General features: G+C 38.2%; 2 protein-coding genes across 3 annotated transcripts in view; one reads left to right on the top strand and one right to left on the bottom strand.

Annotated features, from left to right (window-relative positions):
- LOC139761155 (uncharacterized) overlaps nucleotides 1-18,748 on the top strand; it is a 34,150-nt gene extending 15,402 nt beyond the window's left edge. For both annotated transcript variants that reach the window (XM_071685117.1, XM_071685118.1), the window contains exons 6-8: nucleotides 661-788; nucleotides 4,300-4,529; nucleotides 6,030-18,748. In XM_071685117.1, the coding sequence (XP_071541218.1) occupies nucleotides 661-788; nucleotides 4,300-4,529; nucleotides 6,030-9,261 (3,590 nt within the window). In that variant the 3' untranslated portion in view covers nucleotides 9,262-18,748. The remainder of the gene's footprint in view (nucleotides 1-660; nucleotides 789-4,299; nucleotides 4,530-6,029) is intronic.
- LOC139761157 (coiled-coil domain-containing protein 134-like) lies at nucleotides 18,712-24,108 on the bottom strand. The gene is made up of 5 exons (XM_071685120.1): nucleotides 23,757-24,108; nucleotides 22,471-22,592; nucleotides 20,290-20,374; nucleotides 19,610-19,788; nucleotides 18,712-19,026 (listed from the first exon to the last, which is right to left on the bottom strand). The coding sequence occupies exons 1-5, from the start codon at nucleotides 23,869-23,871 to the stop codon at nucleotides 18,847-18,849; spliced, it is 681 nt and encodes a 226-aa protein (XP_071541221.1). The 5' UTR covers nucleotides 23,872-24,108; the 3' UTR covers nucleotides 18,712-18,846.
- Between the last annotated feature and the right edge of the window lie 129 nt (nucleotides 24,109-24,237).

The following is a 24,237-nucleotide window of genomic DNA, read 5'->3' as shown; positions in this document are numbered from 1 at the left end:
ACAGCTCTATCCATAGCCCACGTCTCGCAACCATATAACATTGTTGGAACCATTATTCCTTCAAACATACCCATTTTTGCTTTCCGAGATAATGTTCTCGTGTGGAAGACTTCCACACATTCTTCAACACTCCCAGAACTTTCGCCCCCTCCCCCACCCTATGATTCACTTCCGCTTCCATGGTTCCATCCGCTGCCAAATCCACTCCCAGATATCTAAAACACTTGACTTCCTTCAGTTTTTCTCCATTCAAACTTACCTCCCATATATATATATATATATATATGTGTGTGTGTGTGTGTCCATATGAGTGGATTGGCTGTTTTTTGTCTGTTGCGTGGCACTACCTTGCTAACGCAGGAAATGACGATCAAGTATGACAATAGAAAACTGAACTCTGGTTTTCTGTACTAGTATCTATCACACATAACAGTTGTGCATGCTGTTCAGTGATTTTGGTATTAATTTCTACATATGCCTCCAATTTGTATAAACTGGGAATGAGTATGGAGAAATGGGTAAAGTGTCATTATCATAAGGGTAAATTGGAACTTGAGGTAATTCAAACTTATTGTTCATGAATTTGGTGGATCACTTCTTTAAGCTTCTAAATGAAACATAACATTAAACTGACACTCAGCTATTTACTACTTTTGATAGATCATCTGCATAACCACTTGATGCAAGGTGAAGAAGTTGATGAGGAGACTGTGGAGGTGCGATCTCTTCCACTTCAGCTTACTCGACTCTTACAACCCATCATGGTACCAGTGCCACAGTCCCTCAGGGTAGGTTGTAAGTGTAAGTTCTGTGGTCACATAGGTTGTTTGATATACTTTGGTGTATGGATTTCATTAAAGAATTAAAGTACAAGTTGAGTTGAGTGTGTTAAGTGGAGAGTAAGAGGTTAGGATGAATTAGTTTGTGGATAACACTTAACGTTTTTTAAGCATCTGAAAGAGTATCAAGAGGAAGAAAAGTACCTGGAGTACTGAGCATATTGAAATGGAGAAATATAGGAAATTTGCAAATTAATAAAGGTTGGTAGAGGTGGTGAAGTGTACTGCATTTTATGTTAAGTAGATTCTCGTCCCAGTTAACGTGAATAGATAAAGAAAGAGGACACCCACCTCACAAGCACAGATATTTCCCCTCATGTTTGGGAATGAAATCACTTTGTTGCAATTCTGGATGCATTGAGCTTTTAAATTAGGACTCTTATATAATAGATTTACTGCTAAAGTGCCATTTCCTCTGTTTGATATTAAGGTGATAAGATATGTTTGAACAGTTTGTCAATGGTTAAAATGGGACAAAGAAATGTGGAAAGTGAACTTTGAAAGCAAGTTGGGTGTGTCATTCCGAAGTGACAAGCTACTAGAATCATCTGGTGAGGACCTAATTTTGGCAACATTCAGTCAGACAGGCATCAGTCAGAAGTTTTACCAAGCAAAAGCAACCAGTCAGAGGTGATTTTCGAAACTGATTTCTAGAACCATCTTGCTTAGGTATTTCGGGCAGGCTCTTGAGATTTGATCTGTCATTGCTTTAGCTTCGGCAGTACTTTTGTTGGACAGAGTTCATGTTAGAATGTATTGGGTTAAGGCTGTTCAAAACAGGAAAAGTTTGATGATAATGAGCAAGCATAGAATGTAATCTGGAAGTACTCACTGCTTTTGTTTTGGTTATAGGTGGTGTGGATTTACTTATTCTGACCACCTTCATTCTTTACGCTTATATACATTAAAAACTGCCAGATGTACTTTTGAATCCATATGAACCAAGGTTACAGTGCTGTTAGTGAATTTCCAAGCTTTGCATGATTCTCTACAGGTTAAGCTTGTGTCTGGTATTAGATGTAGTGTGTTAATGAAGATGAGAAGAATTGCTTTAAATTTCGTTAATGAATAAAATTAAGAAATACTAGGGGGCAGCAAAGCCAAAATCATTCATAATGGCTTCACCTTCCAAGTCCTCAACCTTCTTTAGTCTTTTTTTTTTATTGTGACTTTTAATCATCCATTATCTCCTGTAGACCACAGTGCAAAAGTCCTCTCATGTTCAGATGACTTCACAGTCATATGACAGTATCCTAACATTATTCAAGCAACAAATGTGCAACACTACATCACAAAGTTAGAACACCAGCTCACGCAAAACAGAATGATGCATCACCACAGAATTCTGTTACCCTCCAAACCCTAGATACCTCTGAACCTAACCTGTACCCTCCCATCACCCAGAATGGTTAACTTCTCTCTGAAAAAAATTCCAACCATATTAGGCGTCACACATGACACACACACAATATATGCTCTCCACAGAACAAACATGAATATAAATGCTATAAACAAGCTAAATTCCCTCTGATCACTAATACTAGATTTTGACAAGGAAAAGAATCCCTTTTTATCATCTGCAAATGATTCATCTGCCTATCCCACACTTTTACTCTTGAATATAGAATGTACTTGACAGCTTCGAAACATTATACCACACTTTCTCCTCATTTATATATGCAAAGGAGAAACTACCTCAGAGAAAGGAGGCCATGTGTGACAAACCTCGTAGATTTTTATGACTGAACATGCTCCATTTTTACACACATGGTCTCTAGTTGGCTCACTCTCCCATGTACTCAGGGTTGAAGGACTCAGTGTACTTCATGCAGTACCATTCATGTTTACATCTCTTTGGATAAAGTACGTTCTAAGTGAGATAGAAATGTGACCTTTTTTGTTTGTTTTCCTGGTGCTACCTTGCTGATGCAGGGGGTGGCGATGCTGTCTTCAGTGGGGTGGGGTGGTGCCGGGAACAAATGAAAGTGAGAAAGTATGAATAAGTACATGTGTATATATGTATGTCTGTGTATGTATATGTGTGCATATGTTGATATGTATATGCATGTGTGTGTATGAGTAGATGGGTCTTTCTTTGTCTGTTTCCTGGTGTTACCTTCCTAACGCAGGAAATGACGATCAGTTATAAGAAATATATATGTATATATTTTCTTTAGGGATAGGGGAGAACGAATACTTCCCATGTATTCCTTGTTTGTTGTAGAAGGTGACTAAAAGGGGTGGGCTAGAATTCCTCCCCTTCACCTTTTACTTTTCCAAAAGAAGGAACATTGAAGGGGGCCAGATAAGGATTTTTCCTCAAAGGCTCAGTCCTCTATTCTTTATGCTACCTTGCTAATGTGGGAAATATGTATGAGAGTGAGAGAGAAAAAAAGTACGGTCTGTTGGCGATGAGAGGGCTTGGAAAGTGAGGCAATTGTTGTTTGCCGATGATTCAGTACTGGTGGCTGATTCGAGTGAGAAACTGCCAAAGTTAGTGACTGGGTTTGGAAAAGTGTGTGAACCTAATGACCATGAACTTATTCCCATTTACTTTCAACTTTTTCCTTTCATGCACTTTTCCAAACTCAGTCACCAATTTCTGCAGTTTCTAGCTCGAATCAGCCACCGGTGCTGTATCATCAGTGAACAAGAACTGACTCACTTCTCAGGCCCTCTCATTCCCAACAGACTGCATACTCGCCCCCTCTCCAAAACTCTTGTATTTACCTCCCTAACCACCTCATTCGTAAACAGATTGAACAACCATGGGGACATCACATACCCCAGCTGCCCGACCTTCACTGGGAACCATTAGCAAGCTTAGATGGCACAGGCAACTGAATTCCATCTTGTTACTGCCATATATACACATAATAGCTAGATAGTGAGCAAAGGAAGTATTTCTTTGTGTGGACCATAGCTCATAGATTGTGGAGACACACACACTTTATCATTTTTCAGCTTTTTTGTAACTGTTATTCATAGCTACATCTTTCAATAAGTTTACCCTTGTTCTTATGATGGTACATCACTTGTCTGTTGAGGTTGTCACTTTTCTCATTCCATCCTATATTTCACAGTACCCCATAGATTTTACGTTAATACATTCGTGTTTAACATATGTAGCACTCCCATCCAGTTTTATCTATTGCTCCTTAAAGAAGAATGAACTAAATTAGGGCTTTGACATGAATCATTGATTACACATGATACTGAATAACACCATGGTACTTGTGCTAGATTTAGAATCACATTGTTTTGAATGCTGGACATTACTCCTCTGTTTGATAATCCTTGGTACTCCTCTGTTTGATAATCCTTGATAATTTTCTCCTTCCTTAATTAAGGATACTGCTTGGTGGTAGATAGGATAAAAGAGTAAGGGATATGCATTACATAGACTCTTAGTCCTGTAATTCATTTTTAGACAGGAGCTAATGAGCAAATCAAATTTCAGCTTGCAAGTAATAAGCTCAAGAGAAAGTTGAAGGGTCATGGAACAGTCAATAAATTGCCTGTGTTGAAACCTGTTGGTAGGTCAACAAGCAAACTTACTGAAGAATACTGTAATGGGTCTTTGGATGACAATTTTGAAGTGGATGAAAATGAGGAGTTTGCAGAATGTGGTAATGAAGATATAAGAATACGATTAAGTTCTCCAGATAAGATACCCCCAGGAATGAAGAGGTATGATCTTGATCTTTTTTGTAAACTTTAGTTCTCAGATTTGTTATTAAGTGTAAAGTTATCAAGAGTATTGAAGGGACATATACCTTTACCTTTACATTCCTGCCCAGGACTCTTTCATAGAAATTGGTCCTGGGATAATTGAATATAAAAAGAATGTAAAAATGATATATTTAGGTGAGAAAGAATACTGCCCATATGTCTCCTTCATGTCTTTGAAGGTGACTAACAGGATTAGGAATGTAGGGCTGGAAATCTCTCCCTTCTGTATTTCTTTCTATAAGGAGGAACAGAGGAAAGAGCCAGATGAGAATTTTTTTTTTCCTCTATGGCTCAGTCAACTTTTCTGGATGCTACCTTGCTTATGCAGGAACTAGCAAACAGTTAAGAATATATATATATCCCTTAGCATCCTGTACAAGCAAGTCATCCACTCCACTCAAAACTAGAACTCCCCTGCCTGATCTACTCTCTCTGGAGCAACTATAACAAAGCTGCAAAGCACACAAAATAGAGCGCTCAGAGTGATCACTGACAGCCTAGCAACCACAAATACTTATAATTTACATAGTGAAACAAAGATCCTCCCAATACAGTCTCACCTCAACATGCTCAGCATTCATTTCTTTACAACAGTACTGTGCCCTTCCCACCCGGACCACTCTTTTTACACTCTTTCCCTTCATTTCCAGTTTGGTCTCCCCCTTTACCTTGTCCCCTCCACTTCTGACATATATACGTATACCCTCTTTGTCAAGCTCTGCTCGTATTGCTCATTCTTTCCATATTTCCAAAACCATTTCAGTTTACCTATACATGTGCTTTTGAGTATGTTCATGAGACCCTGAAAGTTATTCCCTCTGCACTTTCTCACCCAGTAGAGTCTGTTTGTGTTATAACTATTCCTTGTGGTTGAACAGCCTCCAGGACATCTAGAAAACTGTTTAGTGAATTAATTTCCTTTCCTCATGCTACGTACCCACTGAATTTTTTTTTATACCCATTGAATATATTTTTCAAATCTCTTAAATCCCTCTCTCATCTCATGAGAACCTTTCATTATCTGTTTGATTTTTAGTTTCTTTATGTCCTACTCTAATTGTGTAAACTGTGGACCCTACACCCTACATCCTACTACAATTTTTTTAACTTTTGATGCTATTTTTATAATGATTATAGATTATATCTCCTCTCCAAACTTTTTGTTCTCTGGTGATTCATCCTTTGCTTCATTATGTGTTTCTTCCTTAAGGAATTAGGTACGACTGCTTGGCCTTGATATTTTGTCATTTGAAGCCATTTCTGATTAAAAATTTTCTGATTAAAAATGAATCGAAAACTGAGAAACTTAAGCCTACTTAGACTAGTCTAGCTGTTATAGGTGCCTGGGTTTATATACCTGCCTTTTATAAGTGTGTGAGATAATGTGTACTGAAATGCAAAATTGATATATTGGTTATTTATACTTTCATAGAAAATCTGTTTTACTGTTTGTTACAGGCTTTCCCCAAGAAAGCGAACTGTGAGATGTTACTTGTGTGAGAGAATGTTTCACAGTGTGCGTGAATTGATGGCTCACATGCGCACAGACCAGCCTTACTCAGACCAGCGTGTAGAGTGCAAGAAATGCCAATTGGTTTTACCCAGTGTATGTGCAGCGAAAGCCCATATCCTCACTCACCCACCAGCCAATACATCTAACATATCTGTGTGCCCAGAATGTGGTAGTAGATGTGATGGTCCAAGAGAATTTGTGCATCACCTCAACACTTGTGGGCACCAATTTCGTCGTTCAGGTATTGTATGCACTGAGTGTCAGGTGTGTTTCTTTAAATCTCAAGATGATTTCTTGACACACTGGATTGCAGAACACTGTGCCAAGTCCTATGAGTGTGTGGTGTGCCATAATACATTTGAGAGCTTGGTGTTTCACAAATGTACATCACCTGGACAACAAGTCTTGGCAACATTTCGTTGTCTTTTAACATGCCCCATGTGTTCCTTAGCCGTGCAGTTGCATGCACAGGAAGAGCGCGATACAAATGCAAAAGTCAGAGCTCACTTAGCAGAAGCTCATCCTACTATAATAACAAGGGTTCATTATGTATACAAGTCCAAGTTTTGTACAAATGCTTTCCGTTCCAAAGATGAATTAAGGGCTCATCATGATCGTGAACATCGGCGAGACAATCATTACCGCACCAAAACCTGTACCTTGCATCATGAGGTATTAGGCTATCAGCATCAATATTTTAATGGTCAAGAGCCAAGAAATGCATTTGTGACATTACCTGTTGCTTTAAGTGCTGAGGAGTTGCATGAAGCACGAATAAGGGATGTCCCCACAGTTAGCAGTGTCATTGACAAGACTCTTTTTCCAGACATAACTCCTCAAGAAAGTGCTAAGGCAGCAAAAGTAGATAAACAGATTAAAAATAAAGCTACAAATAAGAGTTCTCCAAAAGAGTTCGAGTGTAAGGAATCCACGATGAAAGAAAGTCCAGCAAAGAAGGACATGGATCAGCTGGACAAGTTAAGACCAAAAGTTTGTTATCGATGTGGGTATAAGTATGTTGACAATAAAGATTTTAGAAGGCACAAACGTGCATGCGAAGGTGAGGCAGCAGAAAGACAATGTGAGGTGTGTGGTATGGTTGCCATTGGTGAGGACTTTGCACGTCATTGTCTTGGTCATATACAGGATGGTGCAATTTTGTGTATATATTGTAATGGTACTCAGTTCACCTCTTCAAATGACTTGGAGCAGCACTTTGAGCTCCATGTACATGAGCAGTTTTCTTATCCAGCCAGCTGTGCTTTCTGTTGTACATCATTGCCAGATGTACCAACAGCTTTGGCACATTTGAATGAAGAACATGATCCACTTCATGTACCTTTTGATACGTCAGAATTTGAGTGTGATCGTTGTGGTCGTCGTTTCCATGGTGAGAGAGGTTTAAGTGTCCACTTGGGACGCTGCACACTTGGTACAGCCACGCCAACACCTTCTTCTGCTGGTTGTCGGCAATGCCAAGTGTGCACTAAAGCTCTCACCCCAGAAATGTTTGGACGCCATCTGGTTTGTCATTTGGAGGAGGGGTTGTTGGTGTGCAGTTTATGTGATGGTCGTACCTTGCCATCTAGTATGGCACTCCTCCACCATTTAGAAGAACATGCTGCTGCCTTGGCATACCCAAACTCCTGTCCAATGTGTAGCTTTGTAATGCAAGATGCTGGTTCAGCACTTACACATCTCAAGGAAGAACATGGCTTTGGGAATTTGCATTGTGATGAATGTGACATGCACTTTAACTTTACTTATCAACTTCAGCGTCATACAGACATAGTTCACAAGATATGTCAGTATGCTAAAAGACGCTACATTTGTTGGATTTGTAGAGCATATGATCATGTAAAAAAGGAGACGCTCATGAATCATTTCCGTACTGTTCATGGACTTGATCGAGAGCAAGTAGATGAGAAGGTCATGATCAGGACACGTGGCCAGGGAACTATGCCAACTTCACAGTTCATACCCACTAAACCTCTTGGCAGTAAAGAAAACCCAGGGTTTTCCTCAGCAAATAGGTCAGATACAGATAGTGTGCTTTCAAAAGTTCAAAAGGAGAAATGCAAGAGTACATCTGGTAAGACTTCTGCAGCTGAGCCATCAGTTAAACCACTTGGTAACAAGACTTCACAAGGATCTCCTGGCAAAACAAATCCTCCTAGTCCAAAAAAGGTTACCTCGAGGAGGGTAGATTCAAAATTAAAAGATAAAACAAAAGTATTGATTAAAAGACTACCAGATTCCATATTAGATGAACAATCTAGATCAAAGAGAAGAAAGAAACACTCAAGGAATGAAGAAGCTCAGAAGGATACAGAGGCAAATATCAAAAAAGAAGAAAGGAAGAAGAAAAGAAAGAAAGCTTTCAAATGTAGTATTTGCACATTTGGTACCAATTCAAAAGAAAAACTTGACAGTCATGTATTAAAGCATAAAGAACTTGGGGAAGAGGCTGAACCAGATGGATTTGTGTGTCGTGAATGTGGGGCTTCATTTGTTGTAGAACCCTCACTTGCAAGACACATGTTTTTTGCCCATAAAGTAAAACTGCAGGTATCCAGTGCTGATGAAAATGAAGATAATGAGAAAAGTAACAGTGAGCCAAAGAGAAAAAAAATTATTGTGAAGGAACTGAGACATATTAAAGATAAAAAAGGACTAAATAATGTGAAAGAGGAGAAAATAAAGAACGTTATAGAAGAGAAAGAATTGGCAGGTGATATAAAAGAAGAAAATGAGACAGTTGTAAAGAGAAAGGTAGCAAGAGTATCTTTGAAGAAGAAGATGGAAAAGGAGAATATTAAAAAGAAAGTTGAGGGAAGAAATAAAAAGAAAATAGCTGAGGCAATTATCAAGAAGAGAGTAGCTAAGGCCATAACAAAGAAAAGAATAGAAAAGGCAGTAACAAAGAAGAAACTAGAAAAAGTTGCTCCAAGAAAGAAAATTATAAAGGAGGCAAACAAAAAGAAATCTGAGAAAGAATTTTTGGTCAGAAAAGCAGAAGGAGAAAATCGTAAGTTTGACAATCAGTGTGTAGTTTGCAAGGAAGAGTTCACAAACCCAGTAGAGTTGTATAGTCATCTACGAACCCATGGTATGGCATTTCTCAAACTTGGGCGTAAAGCCAGGCCTTTTGGTATAGGAAAACCTCTTGATCGATAGAATAGGGACTTTTTTTATGTTTTGTAATAATCTATGTTATGTTATTGGGTTAGATAGATCTGTTAATGCTCAAGGCTTGCTAAAATGTGATTGGTTATATCTGTATTGAAAAAGAATTTTTCTGACTTTGATTATCCCTGAAAGTTAATTTTTGTGATGACAAATAACATCGGTTTGAAAGAAGGTCCAGTGATTTATTGGTTTTAACGTCATATAAATTTACTACAGTGTTGAGTAATGCAATTTCATTAATGGGAAAAGTGTATATGAATTTGTTGTAGAGGTGCTTATTAGTTCACAGCAAGGTATTACTGAATGGAAAAGTATCAAATTTAAAATATCATTATGGTATTGTATTGAAGTATAGAATAGTATTTTCCATGTTTCAAAATGTTTCTAACTCTCAGAGAATGAATTATATGCTTTAGGTGTATTATTGGAATTCTCCTTAAGAGCATTATACAGTTAAGAAATGGTATGTGACTTGAGAATAATGGTTGAAAGAACTTTTTTTTTTTTTTTTGTTCTGAATTTTACATTGTTTACAAGATATGTGTTTGAAATTATGTAAATATAAAGATGTTTAGCTCTTTCATTTATTGTGTTAAACCTAAAAAGATATTGGTGCAATATTCTCATGGTTATTTTTTTTCATTGGTAATGTTTCTTCAGATATATTTTCTATATGCTTCATTTCCTTTTCATTACAGAATGAAGACTGTGGTAATAGGGCATGACTTGAAGTCATCTGTGTTTATATCTTGCTTATTTGTATGTCTTACTCTCATGGTAATGTGTATGTATCTAGTCATGTCTGGCTTCCCCACCCCACAGTCAAATTGGTTAGAAGGTGAATCGTCTTAGATTAACCACTTCATGTCTTGCTTGTTTACAATTTTTGTTCTATATGTTTTTGTTTTTTCCATCTCATGAAATGTTTATGTAATGTACTGTTTGTTTCATTGCTTATTATTTTCATACAAAAAGTTGAAATTATTTAGTTGTCAGTTTCCTTATTTTGTAACAGTTTTTGGTTGGTATTTACCAGTATTTTGAAACAAGTTTTTCGTATCATATTCCATTAGAGACTTTAGTTCATATTTTATATACAGAAATTTTACTATGATTTTAGTAAATGGTTTACTATTTCTAAATAGAAGCTTGTATTTTTATCATGTCTGTGAACATTAATCACTGTAACTTGCTTATTCAAGGGTAAACCTCTCTTACTACTTGTTCCTTCATAGTCTACTTAGCTTTTCTTGCCCTCAAAGAATAATAAGAATTCAGATAATGGAACAGACAGCTTCAGTCTGGAGCTTTGGCTTTAGATTATGTTGATATGAATGAATAGATAAATGATTTTCATAGCAGTAACTTTTAACTGCACCATAAATTAAGTTTATAATCGTTTTTGCCTATATATATGTAGGTCGCTTTTCCTTTTTTTTTTTGGTGAAATTAGAAAACTGAACATCTAACAAAGCCTCTTTTTGTTTGTACGGTAGAGGTCAATTATCCACAAGGTAGGAAAATTATTTTAAATGTGTATGAATGCACCCATAGATTTTTAAGGCAATATATCATGGGGTTGACTGGAATGAGTGTTGTCAGAAACCTGTGAAAACTTTGCAGATGGCCCTCCTAGACTGAACTATTCCTTTAAAATCCTCCCTGTATTTTTTTTTTTTTTTTTTTTTTATACTTTGTCGCTGTCTCCCGCGTTTGCGAGGTAGCGCAAGGAAACAGACGAAAGAAATGGCCCCCCCCCCATACACATGTACATACACACGTCCACACACGCAAATATACATACCTACACAGCTTTCCATGGTTTACCCCAGACGCTTCACATGCCTTGCTTCAATCCACTGACAGCACGTCAACCCCTGTATACCACATGACTCCAATTCACTCTATTTCTTGCCCTCCTTTCACCCTCCTGCATGTTCAGGCCCCGATCACACAAAATCTTTTTCACTCCATCTTTCCACCTCCAATTTGGTCTCCCTCTTCTCCTCGTTCCCTCCACCTCCGACACATATATCCTCTTGGTCAATCTCTCCTCACTCATTCTCTCCATGTGCCCAAACCATTTCAAAACACCCTCTTCTGCTCTCTCAACCACGCTCTTTTTATTTCCACACATCTCTCTTACCCTTACGTTACTTACTCGATCAAACCACCTCACACCACACATTGTCCTCAAACATCTCATTTCCAGCACATCCATCCTCCTGCGCACATCTCTATCCATAGCCCACGCCTCGCAACCATACAACATTGTTGGAACCACTATTCCCTCAAACATACCCATTTTTGCTTTCCGAGATAATGTTCTCGACTTCCACACATTTTTCAAGGCTCCCAAAATTTTCGCCCCCTCCCCCACCCTATGATCCACTTCCGCTTCCATGGTTCCATCCGCTGACAGATCCACTCCCAGATATCTAAAACACTTCACTTCCTCCAGTTTTTCTCCATTCAAACTCACCTCCCAATTGACTTGACCCTCACCCCTACTGTACCTAATAACCTTGCTCTTATTCACATTTACTCTCAACTTTCTTCTTCCACACACTTTACCAAACTCAGTCACCAGCTTCTGCAGTTTCTCACATGAATCAGCCACCAGCGCTGTATCATCAGCGAACAACAACTGACTCACTTCCCAAGCTCTCTCATCCCCAACAGACTTCATACTTGCCCCTCTTTCCAGGACTCTTGCATTTACCTCCCTTACAACCCCATCCATAAACAAATTAAACAACCATGGAGACATCACACACCCCTGGCGCAAACCTACATTCACTGAGAACCAATCACTTTCCTCTCTTCCTACACGTACACATGCCTTACATCCTCGATAAAAACTTTTCACTGCTTCTAACAACTTGCCTCCCACACCATATATTCTTAATACCTTCCACAGAGCATCTCTATCAACTCTATCATATGCCTTCTCCAGATCCATAAATGCTACATACAAATCCATTTGCTTTTCTAAGTATTTCTCACATACATTCTTCAAAGCAAACACCTGATCCACACATCCTCTACCACTTCTGAAACCGCACTGCTCTTCCCCAATCTGATGCTCTGTACATGCCTTCACCCTCTCAATCAATACCCTCCCATATAATTTACCAGGAATACTCAACAAACTTATACCTCTGTAATTTGAGCACTCACTCTTATCCCCTTTGCCTTTGTACAATGGCACTATGCATGCATTCCGCCAATCCTCCACTTATGTTTGTTGGTCTAGTACAGTCCTGTTCATTATATGGGGATCTTTATTGTTTGTAAGGGTGGTGCACTTCCTCAGCCATCTTTGCACTATAGTCTGATTTGTTGAGGAAAATGCCTTACCTTTTATGAGGTTAGTTATTCATGAGTTTGCATTCTTTCTCATGCTTTGATCTTTTTCTAGGTTTATCTCTTATGAGCTGGTATGGTTTGATAGGCTTCCTGCCGTGTTAGGGGAATTGCATAACTACCCAAAAGTTGGTTATTGTTTTATCCCTTAAACAACAGTATTTGCTGTATGCAGTGAATATTTTTTTTCCATAATGAATGATAGATTGTCAAGCAAAAATAATACAAAATACTCAGAGGATAGTTTAAATATCTCCACATTGTTCTGGTCAACTAGCAAGTGAGGGGTGGAGGGTGAAGTGGGTGATTTGTCAGGCAGCTCACAGTAAAAGAGAAGGATTTAGAAGTTATTTCTTTCGTTCTCATGAACTTAGCCTATCGTGCCTGGCTCTTAAGAGGCCACTGGCAGAGGGCAACTCTAGCGCAGTTTTTCCAGAGGCTTCTACCTCATGTTCTTTCTGAATCCTGCTACCTCATGTTCCTGGCTAATGTTCCAATGTACTACTTCTACCTACCTGCTGCTTCTACCTAATGTGTCTAACTAATGCTCTTGCCTAATGTCCTCACATAGTGCTTCTGTATATTGCTCCTACCATTTTGCCAAGTGCCCATTGCTGGTATGTCAGGTGCTAGCCCCAATCAAGGGGGAGTGGCTTATGACCGTTCCTCCATGAAAGGCAGGTTCATGCCAGCTCTTTCCACCAGGAGTTGGCTACTAGGCACATCTTGTCAAAGGCAAGGTAGTCTGATGAGGAGATCGAGCTCCTTGTAGGGGTAGTGGCGACAATGGCAGCTTGTTCCTCTCTGGTCTCTGGCCAGAGCATGAATCAGTGGTTAAAGGCTGTCATTCCTTGCCAGACAGTGGAAGCTACTAAGGGCCTTCGAAGAAAGGTGTCTTATAAGTCCCGAGTCCAGGAGTTGCTCTTGGATGTCAGCCCTCACCACGATACTGGTGAAGGAGAGGTGGCATGTAATGTGTCTGATGGGATACATGTTCCAAGCACAAAAAGAGGTAACACGTAGTGTGTCAGAAAGGAGTTGGCAGTAAGTCCTGATGGGGTTTGAGCATGCCAGCTCCAGTGGGGGAGGCTCCACAAATGTGGGAGAGAGGGCTGTCCATGATAGGGGAGATCCTACCACTCCCAGACCCTGTAATCCGGACATTTGCATGAGAACCTGTAATTGTGAGGAAATTACAGAATTGGTCTGGCCCTGCATGTATTGCTGGTTGGCAAGCAAGCAATAAAAATGAATGCCAGTGTACATGGAGGTCCAACTTAGTCAGCGTCTGTGATGGGAAGGGTTTTGCTCCATCTGCTGCCATACCACAGGTTAACAGATGGATTACGAGTGGAACTCTTCTCTTCACAGATGGTTAGTGTGTTAAGGCCATCCAAGTGAGGGCTGCAGTGCTGCCTACTCCTGCTAGGACTGCTAGAGGCCGACTCGACAACTCTGGCCTCTGTGATATGTGTCACCAGCCTGATACGCTTGGGTATATTGTTCTGTCATGCCCATGTACCCATGGGGGTAGGATTAAGCGCCACAATAACATCAGCAGTGTCGTGGCACGCTGGTTGTGACAAAGGGGATATGATATGGTTTGTGAGCCTTGTATCCCCAATGCAGGGTTCTTTAGGATGCCAGACATTATGGCTTCCAAAGATAAAAAGACCAAAATGATAAACACTCAGGTCCCTGCAGATCACTTTGTGCTCTTGATTGCACATGAGAACAAATGCATCTGCTACAGTATCTAGGAGGGCTTGCGAGGCATACAGGAAATGACCGCAAAAGACTCTGTGTGGGTCATGTCAGCCACTTTGAACTGACTTGGGGCATGGAATCAGGAGAGCGCAAGTACCCTTGGGGTTAGGGCTGCTACTACAGTATCCAGGAGGACTTGCAAGGCATACAGGAAATGACCGCAAAAAACTCTGTGTGGGTCACGTCAGCCACTTTGAACTGACGTGGGGCATGGAATCATGAGAGCACAAGTGCCCTTGGGGTTAGAGCTTTTGTACTGGGACCTAGAGGTGTGTTCCATTAAAGTCCTTACCTGGACTCATTCCCTCTACAGAATGTGGTCCAAGGTTACAAGTCTGAATTGGGTAGCCTCTCCGTAACATATGATGTCTGCCCTTGGGCTGACATGGGTGGCACTGTGCTGTGTGTCAGTGGTGGATAGGATCTGGTCGTGACCCCGAGGTTAATGTGGTGGGTACCAGTTCCCAAAGGTAGTTTGGTGTGGTGGGATGAAAGACATCTCGGCAGGGTGAGCCTACCACTCCCGTCCATTGGACCGCTCTGGGCAGTGTGCGATGATTGGGGGGGGGGGGGGGGGGGGGGGTCCACTGAAGCCTAAGTCTGTGGCTATGAATGATCTCTCCTTACTTTTGACTGTGCTGTCCATAATCTGATGTTACCTTCCTCTTGTTGATGTATGCATTTCATTGTAATAACTTATTTCATTATCTGCTCATAGTTTAGAAATCTCACCGTACCGAGCCATCCTTTAGCATACTTCTAATAATTGACAGTTGCTTAAAAAATGTAGTGCAGATGTGCTTGGGATTGGGGAAACCCATATCCTCAGGCAGGTTGTGTGGAGTGCAAATGGAAATAATGAACACAAGTTATGGGAAGGCATGGGAGGAGGTGAGGTATGGACAGAAATAAGTGAAAATTATCAGGGAAGAGAAATAGGTTGTGCAATTTTGCTGTCACCTAGAGTCCATATCATGACATCAAAATGAGACATATCCATCGTACACCATGTTAAAGTAAGTGTTGACAGCTTAGGAATTATACAGTTTCTTTATAAAGAGCTCAATCACTAGATTTTTTTTTTAATTAAAGATATTATGTATAAGATTAATGACCAGTGACATAAGTATCATCATCAATATTTTTCCTGGAAAAAAAGTGGAAAGGTGCACAGGAATTTGAAGGATAGTTGAACTGGGCAAAACATTCTTAAATAATGAATATACAGTTAATTAGGCTGCTTGTTTCCCATGTTCCATCTAAACTGTATCTGTACTTGCTTTCCTAATCCAAGGATTTTGACATGAAATATTTTTGTGATTAGTGTTTTGCAAGAACAGTATTAACCATGTAGTGATGAATTAAAGCAGAGGATTTGCTTTGCTTCTGACCTTGAGGGAAAACATGTGAGTTTTGGATGGATTTCACCAAAACAGAGTAAGCATTCAATCAGGGTTCTTTCCATTTGAATGCCTACTGTGTAATTAAGTGCGAGTAACCCTTAAACTGTGCAGTTAATCATAAATTCATTTTTGGTGTGAACACAAAAATATTTTTCCTTGCAGAATGTAGGAATATTATGTGGAAATGAAGTAGAATTCAAAGAAACTGGTACAATATCCTCTGTGTTGGTGTGATGAGGCTTTGAATGGATTGCATTAAGGTAGGTGGGCAGGAACTGTATGATACTTGTTTTTCCTGTGATAATTTCAGAAAGACCTCAACTTTATACCTACCTATCTACACATATACCAGTGCACAATTTGCATTTTATATTATTTTCAGGCATGCATTTTTATTTTCTATATTAACTGCATGACATGTTTTTTCTATGTGATATTACTATATTCTATTTTAAAAAGCTTTATTTTGTATGAACATTTAAAAAAAAATATCTTATTAGTTAACATGACAGTTATAAAGAGAATGTGAACAGTTAATACAGCAGTAATTTTTATTCAGAAACTTAACCAAATTTTCATTAGTTGATGTTTTACTTTGGGAGAGAGCAGAAGCCTACAAAATTTACACCTTTCATTATGATTTTTGTTGGTGACTATTGCATGATATTTTCCTAACTGTGGTAGGAGAATGCTGGTGACATCTATGGACAAATGGTAGAATCAAATGTTACCTGGGCATTGAACTGAGGTTAGGAACCATTAATTTGTCGTTTCATGAAATAGCAGTGAACCATGCATCCAGTTTTATTAGAAATGTAAAGTTTAAGATTGGGTGAGTACTGAGAGTTAGAAAAGGTGGTGGATAACCTTGCAAAAGTTTAAGTTTGTGTCACAGGAAAATGTACGTAAGCACTTATGGAAGAGCATTAACACTCAAGTTTTCCATGATAGCGTTTCCATAACTTGAAAAACCATTAGCTGATTATAAAGTATTGGTTTGATAAAAAAGAAAGTCTTCTGTTTTCAAAATCAATCTTGGAGTCCACATTTCCCTCTGTATGTATTGCTGATTTTGTGTAAAAGGATTCGTAGATGACTATCAGTATCACTTACAAGCAGGGTACATCAGGAAATAATTGTTGATAATACTGTGGATAATTATGACATTTACTGTTTAATGTTCTTTCATTGGATGTCTGTGTTCATCAAATTGGTATAAAGGTTTTTATCTATGTTTAGACAATGCTTAAAGGTTAGTACTTTTATTTTTTCAGTACAGCTGACAGTGCATATTAAATTAAGAATGACAAGAGGTACTGAGCTTTTGGCTGTTAAAAGTAGTTTTTAACTCCTGTCTTGAGATCTTACATGTGATTGTTCTGCATCATTGTTTATGATTTATTTTTGGTAATATAAAACAAAATGGAAAAAATATAATTATGCATTACACTGCTTTGAACGTGCATATGGAACCTTTCGTTTCAATTGTGATGTCAGTGATCCATGATAATTTAATTCTCTGTGTTCATTCAGATTTCCAACAGTTTAATTTTTGTAAATAATTTTTGATATTTTGTATTTCACTCATGTACAGGATGTTCCCAGAAATGTTATCTACCGATACTTGATGAATTTTATCTTAGAAGATAAGTTAGATATGCAACTTGGGCTATAACACACAGGAATAATTCTGGGAGTCATCACTATTTCAGAAGGGAATTTGGAGGAGAACCACTATCCTTGAGACAGTAAGTGTCCAAGAAAACTTTTGGAATTGTGTCTCGGTAGTAGCTCACCCTCTTGTAGTAAAAGAATATTTATGGTACCTTGCATTATTGAAGAGATTTTTGCCAATGTCCACTGGAGTGTGAAAAAGTTTGTATTACATGTGAACTGGTAGCCATAGGTCATTTAACTCCAAGAGGCGTCTGCCCATCAAGCACTCAGGTTAATCAGCCTGTGGCTGCCAGTTTATATCTTTCACACAGACTTTTTTGGGCTCTGTTGAATCTTGTCCATGATGTCAGGTTCTGTTAATTTTCCATTATTACAAGAGAGTAAGGTAATCTTGAGACTTACATTTCTATGAATTTTCTATTCCACTGTTCTCGTCCACATTCCCCTCTCAATTGGTAATAACTCTCAGCTAAGAATCATTCCTTTATGTTATGCCTAGGGTTATATCTTTATTTTTTAATAGGGAAAGATTCACCACTTCCAGTAATACACAAGAAAGATCCTTTGTAAAATGCATGAAAAAGTAAAAACCATCTAGGCTGAAATGTTGGAAAACATTTCAGGAACACCCTGAATGTAATACAGATGAAGCAACCTTATACAATGTGTTAAAAAGTTATTTTGAAATAAAGCAATGCTTTCATAAATTGAAAAGATACCTGATGCATAATGTACTGTTATACATTTTTGAGAGCAGTTAGATGAAAGTGATAATGTACAGTATATTTTTTCTTAACAGTATGACTAGGTTGGTTAAGAAAAATTCATGAATTTTGTTGAGCTTGCATTACAGAAGTTTTGCATTGTAATCATTATGGTCTCTTTGTGCCTGTGTCTGTCTGTGGTGTCCACATTAAGTTTATGGCAAGCAGGCTGGACATGCAGGACATGCCCCAACTCTTCAGGATGTTATAAATGTTTCTCACATTCCCCATTTAAAACGTTTTGTATTGTCCAGAATAACCACATTGATAGTGTTGTGAATGGCATATTGCCCAGTGTTGTTATTGTAAATGCCTTTTCTTTTTGAATTATATGTTGATCTTTATATCATTTTGTATATTGTAAATAATTTATTTTGGTTTTTGTACTACATTTCATGGTTATCCACCAAAAAATGTTGGTTACAGGAGTGAATTAGTGATGTTTTTAATTAGTAATGAAGTTTTAATGATATTAATAAATTTTTTATTAAAGTCTTGTATACATAATTTCAAAACATTTCATTTTCAAAGTTATCACTGACACAGCCTACATTATATGGTGGTTGCATTTGTTTCTTTTGTTTCTGAACCTAATATCATAAATCACCAAAATGTCTAGAAAGCTGTGGTCCTTTCTTGAATGATTTCTTCTTTTTTTCTTTCGTGGATGCTGAGCTAGCAGCTGCGGCATTTCTTCGTACTTTATGCTGAGTCTGTTTTGAATATGGATTGGTGTAGTGGGGGTCCTTCTCTGCTATCCCTAGTTCCTGTGATACCTGTATGGATATTCAATGCCTCATTAATGTATCACAATAATTGTGATAATTATCTAGTAGTTACTAATCACTGAAACTGATTGGCAGAAGTTCATAACTGTGACCTGTTGATGATTAATGATGTAAGTAGAATATTCTGTGCAAGTATAGTACAATCATTTGCACTGGGCTTGCCAAACAGGATTTTACAGTCAGAAAATCCATTGACATTAGTCCCATGTATGAATCGGTTCAAGCCACAGTGGAGACAAGGGATCATGATCTGATAGGTCACAGGAATTGAGAAAAACACACAAAAAATATAAACCAAATGAATTATTTATTATCAGTATCAAAGACCTTAATACTAATACAGTCTATATAGCCACATGCTCTCCATTATTATTCATCTTATACCCTGATGTATCCAAACTGAATTTATACATGAATTTCTCGCCTTCAGGGCCTCCACATCATCAGTTAATACAAGATTGTAACTTCTTGTTACATAAAGTAAAATAATTCATTTGCCCATTAAACTATACACAGTTTGATTAAGAATCCTCACATATTTCTCTATGAAAAAAATAATGCAGATACATACCAGATATATAAAATTGGCTGTGTTCTTATCCAAGAACTTGGACTGTGTTGCAAAGAAAACACCCCATGTGAAGAGAAGTTGCCAAGGTTTGTGATCTCGCAGAAGGTCATGTGTTATGTCTGGAAGATGCAGGAGCACCTCACCCATGAAAGCTGTGTTCTCCAAGGTTTGAGAGAAAGCTGTCCCCAAAAACAAAGCTTGTTAAGTTACAATCACATGGACCTTTAACATTTTAATATTCTGTACAAAAAGAAAATGTAAATACAACTCAGTGGCTTAACATGCATTTATCAAAATATATGCCAATATTTTAAAATACACTGTTACATGGTGCAAAAAATATCAGAGAATTCAGTGATTTTTCATTGCTTTAAAATATACCAATTGAACCAAATTCCTCATCTGTATTTATAAAAAGGGCCCAGTGCAAAGAAGTCATTTTAGGTAAAAGGATTCAAATATTCTAATTTCATTTGTACATCACCAGGAACCTTTTTATGGGGATTCTGTACATCTAAGGATATGCTATATTCTTCAATATGCTCACGCTTCTTTTTGTCCGCAAACACTGACAACCTCAATGAGGGTGCTTTCTCAGACGGGGTATAATCAAGAAGGAGGTGTCTGGTAAAACCTCTGGGCATGTATACATACAGTGTGATTTTTATTTATTGACTTACCATTTCGTACCTTCTCCTCTTCTGGGAAATCCATGCCAGGGATATAACCAGCCTCTCTCAAAACCACTTGATTTTGCTCCAAAACCTGTTATGTTAAGAAATTCAAGATCTTTTCAAATTAATATTATTTATATTTCATTGACTAATCAAATTACAATGCTGTTAAAATCCTTCATAAGCTTAATAAAGTAGCTGCAATCCATACTGAGATACAAGTATATTGGTAAAAAAACAAAAAATCTGTGAAAGAAAATAAAATATAAAGCATATTTACTCTGACAGTTCCAGTCTGTCAGAAATTACTTAAAATTTTAATAAAGCATATTTACTCTGACAGTTCCAATCTGTCAGAAATTACTTAAAATATATGAAGCATATTTACTCTGACAGTCCCCAATGTCTGAAATTACTTAAATATAAAGCATACTCTGACAAAAGATTCAGTCTGTCTGAAATGTCTATCTACTCATCTGACTGAATCTTAAGTATGCATATTCTTAAACTATAATGGCTGAAAGGAACAAATATTTTAAAGGACTGCACAGAATACATTTGCCTCAATAATTTCTTTGCTAAAATTCACTACAACTATCACCAGTAGGAAAATAAAGTCTGAGTAACCACTCCACCTCGCACTTCCAGTTGCTTTCGTAATTCTATCTGCTGCCAATTCCACTCCCAGGTGTCTAAAACCATCAAGGTGTTTTCTCCATTCAAACACACTCAAACCAAACTGTCTCTCTCTAACCTAAAACTCATAAATTTCCTTTTATTTATATTAATTCTCAACTTCCTCCTTTCCCACACACTTTAAAACTTGGACATCAGCTTCTGTTTCTCACTCGAGTCTGTCATTGGGACCAGCAACCGACTCGTCTCCCAGTCCTCCAAACTTCCCTGCATACTCCTATCTTGAAGACCCTCACATTTATATACCTAATACCCCATCCATAAACAACATAAACAAACTGAAAAAATGCAGATACATACCAAATGTTTAAAACTGGCTGCATTCTTAACAAGAAACTTGAACTGTGTTGGAAAGAAAACCCCATGTGAAGAGAAGTTGCTACAGTGTGTTATTTCGCAGGTCAATTGGTACATCACTCTCATCATCCTTGTTGCTTCCAAAGGATTCATATTAATGTTTTCAAAGATACTTTATCCACCCCCACCCACCCAGTATAGTAATACCGAAAGTTCCAAATTTTCATAGGTAATTTTACTCACGAGATCCTAAATACATTTCCTTACACATGCCATCAACTGTGTCAATAACTTTTAGTTTTGAGTTCTTTCAAGGGTTCTTAGCCATCTTACCTCTAGAGAGTTAGAAAGTAGCCTCTGGGCTGATGAAGAACATATTTTGAAGTTAGGTTCCTCACTTGCCATTCATCTTGCTTAGTTCAGTGAAATGGCAGCTTAACACACAAGTTATTAGGTTAGTCATGCTTAATGGGAAAGAACGTTCAAAAGGTTATGATTTTTTGTTCAAATAAGTTGCTACTGGAGGCCCTTTGTGCTGTTCTAGGACTCTGTTTCCTGATTCTCAAAGCTCAAAGGTTGCAATATCAAAATGTTACTCTGCTGGCCACTGCTATATGGGACCTCCTGTACTAAGCTTCCTTCATTATTCATTAATGAGATTATATGGCAATGAAGGTTCAACAATCACAGGTGGAATCCTGAACTTGTTTGGCTTCTCAGAGTAGGAGCTCTAGGTTACATACACCATGAAATACCTACCTAAGGAGCAGGTTCGAGAAAGAAAAAACCCTAGGATGTGTGAAACAACTAAGGAGTTAAAATAAGATTAAGCTAATAATTACTGTGTTGCTGATGTGGTCCTGTCTTAAAACCATCAGAATCATTACACAAGAAAATGAGACATATCGTGACAACTTAATAGTGGGAAAAATACCACATGAAAAAGTAACCCAAAAAAACCTTTGGCTCTACATGGGGTTAACTAATTGCCTTGGTTCCCTGCTGATTCACAGTGCAGCAGCTGGAGCACCTCTCTCAGCTTTAATTATGCAGCAAAAGGGATGAACCTATCAAAAGTTGTTTCAAAAACTAAGTCAACAATCATGTCAGTATTACACTTGTTCAATACCTTTCCTGGAAAACTGCAAAATGAACATATACTGACCTTGAACTCTTACTACTACTGATACTGACCTCGAATGCCTTTTCAGCAATAATGTTCACCATCTTTTGCTGTTTTATATAATCCTTAAAGTTCAATACTGTCTCGACTGCAGCTTTATGTTCTGCCCGTTTCTGCTGGAACAAACTTTGGACTGGTAATTGGTTAAGGATAGTTAAAATATCCAGAATTTTCCTTAGAGTGAGAAAAAACAGCTGATGGAAGATATGGAAAATCATTGGTACATTCTACAAAGTATATGTAAATGAGCTGCAGGAAATGGAAAACAATTAGTGTGAATATCGTAAATGCAAAAGAAACACCGTATGGCTGAAGATGCAATGATGTAATAAGAAATACACAATTATGTGTTATGCAGTTAAAAAATTCAACTTTGTAATGAGTCTTGAAATGCAGTGGCTAAACTACTCAAAAACAATACTGTAATTTCATGCTAAAGAGTACGACCCACAGTGCAATGCTGTTGTAATTCCCTACGAGTATAAAATTCCCTTAACGTAATGAAAAAAAGTAATAAAGTAATGCAAGCTCTTCAAGGAAAGGTGGAATGAGTGCACAAAGGATGAAGAGCAAATATGGAAAGTCTCAAAAAATGCTCTATGAGCTCAAAGTGGACTTTTTTGAGAAAATCCCTTACTTGCCCATGTGGCTCAGGTTGATCGTAAGGTTGTGGCTAAGGTAAACAGGGATACTGTGCTTGATTCTGAGTTATATGTGGATGAGTACTGGCCTGGAATGCTCTCTTTATGCTTTATCTCCTTGTACTTCAATGTGATGGTTAGTTTAGGGTCACCAGTCTCGAATTCCTCTTTCTACTCATCATCCCGTGGGACATCTCGAAGGGGGATGGTTTTAAAGCCGCTAACTTTCGTCCTGATTCGACATTTATTATTTCCAATCTTGGCATCCCTCCACAACCCCCATAACCTCAAGTATATTAAGCTCGACCCAGGGAGGTGCTGGGAGCACTTCACTGTGGTTTTGCGAGGCTGAGGGTTAGAATAATGGGAAGGTTGGAGGTGACGTCTAGGGTGAGGTGTGTGGTTTAGGATGAACAGTGACCTGGATGACTATTTTCACAAATCTCTTGTTCTTGCTCTTATCTGTTGTCATGTGGCGTTGCAGCTCGCTGAATGGGGGGGTCATCATAAATGCTGCTGCAGTGTTAAAAATGTCATTATAACTTGTTATACTTAATTTATGGCATTAGCAGAGAGGAAAATAATCAGATGACAATTAATTTTTAAAAGACAGGCCTGAAAGAAATGTGTAAACGAATCTATGGCCAAAAGGATACAAATTTTCACTTGGTGAGTTAAGGGCGTATAATGCTCTTGGCCCTCTGTCACACCATGAGTGCCCAGAAATATCAGAAAATACGAAAGGCGGATGACTAATTCTATGTCCACCATGGTGCATTGGAGAGAAAGAGAGAGAGAGAGAGAGAGAAAGGTTTACTATAAGCTTTCAATCAGGTCGAGCCTCTCTGGTGTCCACGTTTTGTTTACACTTTAAGAATGTTGCCAACGTTGTATTTTGATCCATTATAATTGCCAACATTCACGGGGATGATCGTGGGGGGAAAAAGAGGTAAATCATCTTCGATATGAATATGATTAACCAATTAATACAACGCCTAACCCCAATGAGATGATAACCCCAGGTCTCAATTATGGTCCTTATCAGTCATCGCATTTTGTACGGTAGGTTAGATCATAATGATTTACCATAAAGCTCGTTCTTGAAATTGTGTTTCAATATTTCGTGTATGGCATTTG

The sequence above is a fragment of the Panulirus ornatus genome, chromosome 39 (assembly GCF_036320965.1).
Source record: "Panulirus ornatus isolate Po-2019 chromosome 39, ASM3632096v1, whole genome shotgun sequence".
Lineage (NCBI taxonomy): Eukaryota > Metazoa > Arthropoda > Malacostraca > Decapoda > Palinuridae > Panulirus > Panulirus ornatus.
The sequence above is the reverse complement of the archived record's forward strand: the minus strand, read 5'-3'. Positions and strand labels throughout refer to the sequence as shown.